This window comes from Takifugu rubripes, chromosome 3 (assembly GCF_901000725.2).
Source record: "Takifugu rubripes chromosome 3, fTakRub1.2, whole genome shotgun sequence".
Lineage (NCBI taxonomy): Eukaryota > Metazoa > Chordata > Actinopteri > Tetraodontiformes > Tetraodontidae > Takifugu > Takifugu rubripes.
The window spans coordinates 16,574,965-16,585,702 of NC_042287.1; the positions used below are offsets into that span (position 1 = coordinate 16,574,965).

The 10,738-nt window shown below is 48.3% G+C and overlaps 2 protein-coding genes across 2 annotated transcripts; one reads left to right on the forward strand and one right to left on the reverse strand.

Moving 5' to 3' along the window:
* The first annotated feature begins 271 nt into the window (after window positions 1-271).
* cd40 (CD40 molecule, TNF receptor superfamily member 5) lies at window positions 272-4,396 on the forward strand. The gene is made up of 9 exons (NM_001145654.1): window positions 272-322; window positions 1,878-1,959; window positions 2,148-2,270; window positions 2,348-2,491; window positions 2,563-2,656; window positions 2,839-2,894; window positions 3,276-3,365; window positions 3,459-3,490; window positions 4,145-4,396. Exons 1-9 carry the CDS (start codon window positions 272-274, stop codon window positions 4,394-4,396), a joined length of 924 nt encoding a protein of 307 aa, NP_001139126.1.
* A 1,866-nt stretch (window positions 4,397-6,262) lies between these two features.
* irx7 (iroquois homeobox 7) lies at window positions 6,263-7,709 on the reverse strand. Its single transcript, XM_011602810.2, has 2 exons — window positions 7,397-7,709; window positions 6,263-7,243 (listed from the first exon to the last, which is right to left on the reverse strand). The coding sequence occupies exons 1-2, from the start codon at window positions 7,607-7,609 to the stop codon at window positions 6,500-6,502; spliced, it is 957 nt and encodes a 318-aa protein (XP_011601112.1). The 5' UTR covers window positions 7,610-7,709; the 3' UTR covers window positions 6,263-6,499.
* Window positions 7,710-10,738: the final 3,029 nt, after the last annotated feature.

A 10,738-nucleotide genomic window follows, 5' to 3' on the forward strand; every position in this document is an offset into this window, starting at 1 on the left:
TTCTGTCTCTTGAATGTAAAGAAGAACAAACTGAATTCATTCGGCATCACAGCACAACTGCTCCCTTCCGAAATGCAGCAGTCTGCGCGGATATTCGGGGGGGTGGGGTGGGGTGGGGGGTCGTTAACAGCTCTTTACAGGAAATGGTCGAGTGTACGTGAGAGGGGGAATATCCAGAGCGCACCCTCCTCTTCCTCCTCCTCCTCCTCCTCCTCCTCCTCCTTTAAAGCAGAAGCAGCTCTGCAACACAAGCGACACAAGTTCAACCGAAATGTCCGACACACATCTGCTGCAGCTCTTCGTGATATTTTCCACTTGTCTGGTGAGTTCACCGTTCGAAATGTTTCATCTTCAAAGAGAAAATCGCTTTTTTTTAACAGGACGGAGCTGAAAATTGCGCGTTTTTAGAACCACATTATGGTCTCCTCTGTGAAAGCTTTTCACTTTGTTCGAACTTCTGAGTGGATTTAGTGAATTTTAGTGTGAATATCAACGTGACGTAGCAAAATATATCCCAAAATACTTTCACTTTCGTTTTCGTATCCAGTTTAAAGGCAAGCCAGGCTGGAATTCTGGGATTTTACCTTAATTCTTATCGGCAGACTAAATCTTTATAGCGTTAAAGTCGCTGTAAAGAGAGCCTGAGATGTAGCTTTTGGTGTAACTTTATTCGAAAGTTCGGGACTTCCCGTTGGACCCTTTTACAGTTGGGTCTGAGGAAGTGAACCAACCCTTTTCACGCTAGAGAAAATCGTTTTTACTAGCGCCAAAAGTCCCACACTCCAGCCAGTGCTGATTCAGGTGAAGAAAAACTAAACTGTGGTTTGGTTTAAAGTTATTTTAAAAGGTTGGCGTGAATTTATAATTAATTGATAGGAAATGAAAGTTGTGAAATTAACATTCCTGGAGTTTTGCGTGACAGACCTTAAAGATTAATAACATTTAGAGCTTCTTCTTGAGTTTTAATAGCCATTATTGTTTCAAAGGTTTCTGATTAAATTCAACATGAGCAGGAAGAATTTAGTCTGGATTTAACAGGAATCCAGGAAAGGAGGCCGCCTCCGCCTGGGAAGAAAACTAGTGGGGTAAAGTGGGTGGGAGGGTTGCCGTTGGTTACAGCTGCTGGCTGGGTTGTCCTTCTCCTCTCCCTCTCCTCTCCTCTCCTCTCCTCTCCTCTCCTCTCCTCTCCTCTCCTCTCCTCTCCTCTCCTCTCCTCTCCTCGACCCTCTCCTCTCCTCTCCTCTCCTCTCTCTCCTCTCCTCTCCTCTCCTCTCCTCTCCTCTCCTCTCCTCTCCTCTCCTCTCCTCGACCCTCTCCTCTCCTCTCCTCTCCTCTCCTCTCCTCTCCTCGACCCTCTCCTCTCCTCTCCTCTCCTCTCCTCTCCTCTCCTCTCCTCTCCTCTCCTCGACCCTCTCCTCTCCTCTCCTCTCCTCTCCTCTCCTCTCCTCTCCTCTCCTCGACCCTCTCCTCGACCCTCCCCTCTCCTCTCCTCTCCTCTCCTCTCCTCTCCTCTCCTCTCCTCTCCTCTCCTCTCCTCTCCTCTCTACCCTCCACCCCCCCATCAGGAGGAGGGTCCCCCTACATGAGCCTGGTCCTGCTCAAGGTTTCTTCCTGTTAAAGGGGAGTTTTTCTTTGCCACTGTTGCTTGTCTGGGGTCAGGCCCTGGGATTCTGGAAAGCACCTTGAAACAATTTTCATTGTATAAGACGCTTTATAAATAAAGATTGATTGATTGATTGATTGATTGATTGATTGATTGATTGATTGATTGATTGATTGATTGATTGATTGATTGATTGATTGATTGATTGATTGGCGTGGAGTCTTTTTCTGCAAACGTTGTTCCAATGTAAACGTTAAAATGCAAATGTGTGCAGGCGCCGGCGGCCGCTCAGCCTCGGTGTGACCCCATCACACAGTACCTGCAGGATGGCGAGTGCTGCAAGATGTGCGTCCCTGGTACGTACACGTTGACCTCCACTCCCCCACGGTGCAGATTTCTGACTGACAGAAACAGAAACTCGGGACGCCGTCAGAGCACAGAGCAGCCACATCCAAAGGCTCTGACTGGACTCAAACCCAGACCCGGCGTCCTCGGCACCGTGAGCCGGCCCCCTATCGTGCGCCTCACTGTGAATCTTTTGCAGGGACCAGCATGACGTCGCTGGGCAGCTGTCTGGAGCCTCAGTGCCAGAAATGTGAGGACGGCGAATATCAGGACAAATTCACCAAAGAGTCCGAGTGTCGCCGTCAGCCGTACTGCGATACAAGTAAGAGCGGCGCCACGGCCCCTCGTTGCCTTCGCTGCTGCGTTCTGACCTTCGGCCTGTCTTCGACGCTCCCACAGACATAAACTTTCAGCAGCCCGTCCACGACGTCACGATACGAACCAACTGCACGTGCAAAGACGGCTTCCACTGCTCCTCCAGCGACTGCATCACCTGTGTGCCGCACACGGCCTGCACACCGGGATACGGAGTCCAATCCGCGGGTGAGTGACGGCGCCCTCGCCGGTCCGCGTCTCCCAGAGCGCCCCAATGAGTTTGGCTGTTGTCGCTGCAGGCCATCACCTCCAGGACACCGTGTGCCAGAAATGCCCCGAGGGCACTTTTTCAGCCAATACCTCGAAGACCGAAGTCTGTCAGGAATGGACAGAGTGAGTACAGCTTGTTGGTGTGTGTTGCTACGGCTACGGTGGCGCCGTGAGAGCCGGGATGCCGAGCTGGAGCGGCGGGGTTGTTATGGCGATAAAAGGCAGACCGAAACCTCGGGAAGTGAGCAGGAATCTGGTCCGTGCTGCGAGCACCAGGTCCACTGATCGGTTCTGATCCTTTGCAGGTGTCCACCTGGGCAGCTTCTCCAGGCTGGAACAGGAGAGTCCGATAACGTCTGCGGTGAGTTTTAAATATGTGAGAAACAAGTTAGTTTGAGCTTTCCTGCCTCGGCGCGGTTAGCTGACTCAGAGAGAAACCTCGAAGGCGGCGCTCTGGTCTGCGGTTCAGCGTGTGGGATTCGCACATTTCACCTGCAGGCCGCTTCCGCCACCGTTGTGGGCAGATTCCCAGCGAATGAATGGCTTCAGCATCAGGCGGTGATCTGTGAATCACGTTTGCTCCATATCTTAAGTGTCTTCCTCCTGCTGAAGGTGTGAAACCAGTTTCCTGTTGTCTTAAACAACACGCCGGCTAACGCCGCCGACAGACGGTGACGAGCTGCGACTGTGAGTTGAATGGATTTTTAGGTTTTTATGTTGTGTTTGTGTTTTTATGTTCCAGTTGGAAACCTTCGGCAGTACACGGCCGTGATCTGTGTGGTCACAGTATTTTTCCTTCTTGTGTGTTCAGCCGTAATTTACCTGCTTGTTGGTACGTTTTCAAATTTTTGAATATAACTGAAACAATTCAAAGAATTCCAGTTCCTGCCCAGTTCCCCTCACGCCATCTGTCTTTTTCTGATAGTTAAAAGTCGTGGGCCAGACAGGAAGCTGAAGGTAAACGCTATTTCTGTCTTTGACGCTGTTTCCTTATCTGTTTTATGAGACAGTCGAGCTTAAAGAACCTCAGTAACCTCAGAGGAACCTCAACGTCAAAGATCCTACATCTTTACCACAGCCTTTGACCTACAGGGGTCGCTGTTTTTCTGCCTGTGCAATGCATTCTGGGATGCCAACAAAAGCCGCTGCTAACCTGTTTGTCCTGCTTTTGCTCCTCGTCCATCGGATCGTCCTCTTTTTCAGCTGCATTTGATGAATTTCACTGTTGTTTTCCGTTCCGCGTTACCCAGAATGCATTGCAACATGAGTGAAATCCTTTTTTTATGAAAACACATTAAAACAAAAGTCAAGAGTATTTATTTTAACACTAAGTTGGGGTTCCTCTTAAAAGATTCTTTTCCTAAACTTTCTTATTGTGTGTTTGAATTCATCTATTAGCATAAACTGGTTACACTATACACACATCTTTGTTATAACGTTTGGGAAACTTAGTGTACTTTTCAGTATGATTGTTCTGCTAGCAATGAGGTGGTTGTTAGCATGTTGCTCCTCCATGTTTCTACAAACATGAAGGTTAATATTTGTTAATATTACTCGAGTATGATCACAGTTTGAAAGACGAACACACCCGTTGTCCATTTACTCTCATAGAACTGCATCGAACTCTGTGTTGGAGAAAAGCAGGAGCCGCCCAAAGAAGCCAACCCGCTGGTAACTAACCCGCAAGACACCTATGACGAGCCCATGTTACCCGAACGCCAGGCCTCACAGGAAGAACCAAGGACGCCTGAAGAGGTGGACTACGAACTGCAACAAGACATCTCCATAACAACCGAAGTACATTTTACTGAAAACGGCAAGTTTGTGATGCAGGACAAGGGGAAGTCGGACAACGAACTGTAAACGTGCGAGAGGCCTTTCACCCTTTTGGTTTATCCTGCTTTGTATTTCTGCTGCATGTTTCAGGTGTACATAACTCTTTCATTTGTACATTAAGTGTAATAATAGAATCTACTTCTGTGTTGGTCCTCTGGTGGCTTTTTAATGGTGTAAATGTGTTGCTAGATTGTGTAAAACACTTGTGTGTTGGTACGCAAGTTATTGTTGGTGGTACTCACATGTTTTTGCGCCATCCGTTTTCTCATGAAGAAATAGACAAACAATCAATTCTGAATGAAATGTGTGTGATTTTTATTTATAACAGACTTCTGGAATTACTTACAGAAGCCCTGAGCACTGCGTCCACCGATACAATACTTTGTGAACACCCTCTTTCCCATTTTTCAGGACACACAATCCCACACGACTCCCAACAATTTCCGATGCTTTCAGTTTTGTTTTTGCAGCCAACTCCCATCACACAATGATTCTGATTAAAACAACTCTCAAAACTACTGCATGTAAAGATGAAATTTAAAACAACGCGATTAATTTAGCATCTAAACAAACACTAAAACTGAAGGTTTCTGTCCAACTTTACAACAGGGCAGTTTTTGATTCAGACCTTTTACTGATGCCTGAATAAAAGTTAAAGATTAGGATGATTAGTGTTATAAAAATCTGATTGAATTTAATTTTGGAGTAAAGTTAAATGACTTGATATTTCCCGTGATGCCCCGCGCCAGTGGAACCGGAAGAACGTCGGTTTGATTTTGTACCGCGGTTGTTTAACTGGAGCGCATCATTTCCTCAAAAGTTACCGAGGTTAATTTGCACACATTAATTACTACCATTGAGTGAGGTCAAAGAGGTTTTTAAGACTCGGAGTGTCGGCACACTTCGGTTTTAATGATAATCTAATCAAATGGATTAATGGACGTGTCAGCGCAAAGATGTCTGCAAAAAAGATGTAAGTAGCTCTGAATCCTAAAAAAAACTATTGTTGTGTGATGTGACCATGTTCTTCTGTTATTTAAAACAAAACATACTTTAAGAGTTTTAAAGTGTTGAAGAATCCCAGCGCAAACACACCTGATTCACCTGTAATTAAATGTTGTTGCAGTTGGTGCAGGTATCCACCAGGGGGCGCTGCCGCCCCATAGATTCATGTACATCGGTGCAAGAATGCAGGTTTTAAGGGGAGAAATAACGAGCACGCCAAAGCTTTGTCCCCATGGCTGTTAGTGGTGCTTTCCTTCCTAGATTTATGGTGAACAAGTGATACTTTTTGTGTATCAAATCTGAATATTGAAACTTTGGTAGTGATGTTTACAGCATCTGTGGTGTGTGTGGTCTCCTAGTTTTGGTTTATCAGCCTGTAACTGGTTGATAGCTACTTCTGGCTGTGGAGGGGCTTGATAAGCAGGGTTTTCTACTGGTGGGGTGCAGTTCATAAAGACCCCAGTAGAAAAGCACTCCAGCGGCCTGGAGGCTCCGCTGCTCTAAGGCCCAAGACTCCCATCATCCAGCAGGTCCACTAATCAGGAGCCGGCCGCTGCGATCCATTCTGGATGGTTAGGAAAATAGATGAAAGCAAACACGGGCGTTTAGTCTCTCCCCAGGTGAATCACAGTCGAGCTCCTCCACATCAGAACGAGCTGTTAACTTTTATTGAAGCGGGCGTGAAGGTTTTTCCTGTATGGGGCTGAGCTCGTGCTCATCTGCTGTCTGTGTCTGCACGGCCAGTTCCTGCAGGGACTCTGATCATCCCCAGGCTAATGGGGGTACGGTCCCTTTGATTTCAGACGCTGCTTTGATAACCAAACGCTGTCTCCTAATGAGCAGCCTGTGCTGATATTCTGCTCTGGAAAATATGAAACTGGAAAAGTGTCAGGAAGTTGCTACAGCAGCTTAACTTTATTAATGCAAAAATATTTATGGGTGATTAGACAAAGGAAACATAATTTACAGCTGGGTGGAGGGGAAATACATTTACATCTATTTACAGAAACGTGTGAAGTCTTTGGTCTCGAAAGCTCATCTGGCTGCGAACTTCAGGAAGCCCTGAGGTTTAGAAGGTTAAAGTGCAAATGTGAGGACAGCGTCTGTGGTCGTAAAACACCCGCTCTAGACCATTTCTCGCGGTGTGTAGCAGGACGGGACAAACAGTCCGTTCCTGGAAGCCCACTCTGCCCACAGTCTGCCGGCTGGCTGCTGAATACCGTCCACAGGCTTCCTGACGGTCTCCGAGGTGGCGGTCTCCGCCAGAGACCAGATTTTTGGTTTGTGGTTGACGATATTGTCTTTAGTTTCCAAAGCTGGCCTGTCGGAGTCACTTTTCTGCGTCTCCTCGCCGAGTTGGAGCGCTCTGTCCACGCGCTCGCTGCTCTCCAGGCGCGCATCCGCAGGTGCCGAGCTCTCCAGCGCGCTCTCGTCCCGCTCGGACCTGTCTTCGCGCTCAGGCTCGTCCTCGTTTTGCTTATCCAGATTGCGCAGCGCGCCGTCCTCCTCGTCGCTCTCTCCCTCCTGCTCCTCGTCGTCGTCCTCCTCGTCCGATTTGCCCTTAGACGCCCAGCTCACCCGGTTCTCCTTCTTCAGGCGTCGCCGGGCGTTGGCGAACCACGTGGAGACCTGCGTCAGGCTCATTTTAGTGATGATGGCGAGCATGATCTTTTCCCCCTTGGTTGGATACGGGTTCTTCAGGTGCTCGTTCAGCCAGGCCTTCAGCGCGCCGGTGCTCTCTCTCGTGGCCACCTTGGCCACTCGGCCCGCATCTTCCACAGCTCCGTGGCGGTAGGGCGCAAAGAACGCACCCCCGCGAGCCAGCAGTGCGTGATGGTAGGGAGAGACCGCCTTCATGTCGAACCCATTCTGGAGAACAGGAGAAATGGACGTCATGGATGCGTAATTACGCAGGGAGCGCACAGTTCTGTTCCATATCCAAACTAGTGAGTCAAGACTTTGTAGCTGAGGCTGTGAAAGTGGCAACAAATGAGCAAAAGAAAAGGGAACTGATGGACTCACCATGTGCGTGATAGGTCTGTGGTGCGCATACGGGACAAAGTTGTATCCTTGTAGTCCTGAGTATGTGACGGGGACCCCAGCAGCCATCGCTGCCAGATGCTGCTGCTGCTGCACCCCCGGCGGGCATCCCAGCACCGGAATCTGGTATCCAGCCGGCATGCCGAGGGTCCTCTCTAGGATGAAGTTTCCAAATCCCGTTTGCGATGCGGGCATGTTTCCTGCGTGCCAGTTGATCGGAGTTGACTGGCGGCAGCATCCTCCTGCATCTCTTTATATAGACTCCACAGCGGGCTGCCAGCGTGAGAGCCGGGGGGGTGGGGGGTGCAGGGGGAGGGCCTGGATTGGGTTGACTGACAGTTGCGTTGAAAAGACCCACCGGCTTTCACTGGGCCTAAATCCCATCAAAGAGGCTCTCCGCTGTTCCTTTTAGCGCTGAGGCCGAATGTGTTACTGCACCCAGGACACCCCAGCAAAGCGCGAGGGCTCCCCAAATATTCCTCCTAAATAGGGTAAATATGGGGGTAATCCGGGTTTGCTGATTGTGTTGATTGAATGAGGAGCTGATTAATTAAACGCGCCTCTTGTCTGGCGCCAACAGACGCTCCGAGCGTCGCTGGTCGCACCTGATCACGCGCAGATCTGGAGTTGAGAGGCAAATGAGCAGAATCGGGATCAGAGTTGATCCAGCAAACCAACTCAAAGGTTCCTCGCTGACAACAGAACCGGGCTGCGGGGGTGAGACTTTCTGGACCGAACCGCTGATGCGGCCGTTCTGGGGGCCGCGCAGCGTTTCAATGGGCCTAATTAAACCGGGTTAAGCGGAACAGGTGTTGACTAATGTCTATGATAATTGTGAGATAACAGATGCTAATGTGAGGGTGGTGGGGATGGGAGTGATAAGAAGATTACACTCTTCATGCCGGTGTGCATGATTCAGAGATGAGTTCAAAGGGGAAGCTTACCTGGTTTCAGCAGGTAGAAGAACTTAAGGAACACATAAGGAACGCTGCTGGAACACCACAGGTCCTGTTGGAGCTTGATTTCATTCGAGAATATTTCGTTATATTTGGGTGAGCCATGAAAGAACGAGTTTCCTAAATACTCATTTATTTTCAAAGTGATTGAGGACAAACACCCATGGGGATAATAAGCAGCTCTCTGACATCAGGGTCATTTTATTTTTGACTTTTTGCTCCTCAACTCGACTGAGCAGCAACGGTTGGTTAATTATTTCAGTTTAACTGCTCAGACCGTAAAAATCTGGATTTTTATTGTATAATTGGGACAGATTTAACTTCTGCTCTTTAGTTTCCTACTTTGACTTTTTCCCCCTGGTAGCAGACTTTTTTTGGTTTCTGGTATTTTATTCACAATTAAGATTCTGAGAATCTCAGTTTCTCTTTACTTATTTGTGACTGATAACTGAAAGTATTAAAATGAGTAACGGGTAAGAGGTGATCTCCTGTGTGTGTGTGTGTGTGTGTGTGTGTGTGTGTTGCTGCGTCACAGTTCAACTCGTCTTCTCAACTTCTTGTTTCTCTCAGTAACGTCAGAACTGAGCAGTGACGGGTTCGGCCCATTTGTGACCGTGTTTCTGGTTCAAAGCACCAACTTCCTGTCTGAACGACCACAAACACACTCTGGTGGGGGGGGGGGGGGGGGGGATTTGAATACACAACCATGAATATTGGGCTGATTCCATCTGCAGTTTGTGGCAGCTTGTCGATCATTTTGGTGTTGGCGTGCACGTGTGTGTGCAGGGACCCAGATACTCAGTCAAGCACAGATAAACTGGTGCCTGGTGGGGGAAGGAGGAATTTATTTGGGTGGGGTCCAGAGAACCTAAAGCAAATTTGAACAGGGCAACAATGGAGCGAGCGGAGAGGGAAGGAGGCTTATGGCACCTCGCAGCACAAACAGCTCAGGGCAGCAGCTTTTGTCCCCCCCCCAGCTCTTTATCCTCGTCCTCTTCTGGCGGCTCGGACCACAATGCAGGTGTCAGTCCTGCGCCGACAGGTCGAGGCGCTGCTGTTTGCCGTCAGGATGTCGCTCGTTTACAGGAGGGAAAAGTGACCAAATGGAGGACGATTGTTGTCAGCGGCCCAACAGATAAGAGGAGGAGATAGCAAAGAGGATGAGATTCTCCTTAAGTCTGATAAATCACCGCTGAAACAGTGAGTCTTTACCTGCAGAGCTGCGGGTCACCTTGTCGGCCAAGGAAGGGAGAGAAAAAGAATTCTGCTGTAACACAAAAGTCAGTTAAAAGGCACTTTATCAGGAGGTCCAAATCTGAGTTTCAGCAATATGAGCAATAAAATGGAATGAAGGCCACAAACGGGCTCGAATGTCTGTCAAAACTATTCAGAGTCATTTAAAAAGTTGGTTGATGATAAAACCTTATCATAAAATTGGAAACTTTAAGGCTTAATCTACAGATATGCAACAACTATGAAGAGTGATGTTTGGCTAAAAATGCTGATTGATGGAGACAAAAGGTTTAGGTGTGACTTTAATTACAGGCCTACCTGTGGGCCAACAAAGGGACAGAAGACACAAAGAGCAGCTCAGGTGTGAACAAGACAAGAAAAACCTAAAGAGAATCCACAGCCTTCGACACCGACGGCTCGTTCGTTTATTTTAAACAGATCCTGAGGGAGGAGGAGGAGGAGGAGGAAGGTCTGCTGTCAGCTGGGCTGAAGATCATAAAAATAAAGACCGAGCCTGTTAAATGCACCAAATTATTCCACATATTCGATTGAACTGTGGAATTTAGCACACAAATAATTAGAATTTTAGCTGAAAAGTCAAGCTTATAGTGAAGATTTTGGAAATTTGATCTCTGAAACCACAGAAAAAAAAGATCCCGTTTGAAGTTTGTTCTGCAAAACAGCAACATTGTACATTTGTAAAGGAGAAATTCTCCCGCTCTCGTGTGAAACCCGAAGATCGGGAGGAAAAATCCCCACAAACCAGAGAATTCACCTCAGCCAGGCGGCAACACGCGATCTCCAGCCTGAATTGGAATTTTCCTCCTTAATGAGATTTTCCTGGGGCCCCAACACAAATGGAGAGATGTAGGCAAAGTGGGAATGTTATCAAGCTCTCCCACCTCTTGACTATCGCCCCCTCTCCCCAGACCCCCCACCCCACCCCCCCATCCTTTGTCATTACTCTTATCAGCTCCACTCTATCATTCTTTCAAAATACTCGTGGCGCTGGAACCGCTTGCAAATGTAAGTATGCCTTTGTTTGGGCCGGCCGGTCGCCCGCCTCCCAGCTCCCTCCTGGGTGCAGCTTGATTGATGGCCCTCTGCTGGGTGAGTGACAGGCGGCGTCGGTCGG

Bases quoted from the DNA above. Each gene is read 5' to 3' on its own strand.
- irx7 (XM_011602810.2), bottom strand. From the start codon at position 7,609: ATGCCCGCATCGCAAACGGGATTTGGAAACTTCATCCTAGAGAGGACC. The intron at 7,244-7,396 runs GTGAGTCCATCA...CCTGTTCTCCAG, and splicing joins ACAGACCTATCACGCACATG to AATGGGTTCGACATGAAGGC.
- cd40 (NM_001145654.1), top strand. From the start codon at position 272: ATGTCCGACACACATCTGCTGCAGCTCTTCGTGATATTTTCCACTTGT. The intron at 2,657-2,838 runs GTGAGTACAGCT...GATCCTTTGCAG, and splicing joins GTCTGTCAGGAATGGACAGA to GTGTCCACCTGGGCAGCTTC. The intron at 3,491-4,144 runs GTAAACGCTATT...TTACTCTCATAG, and splicing joins GGCCAGACAGGAAGCTGAAG to AACTGCATCGAACTCTGTGT.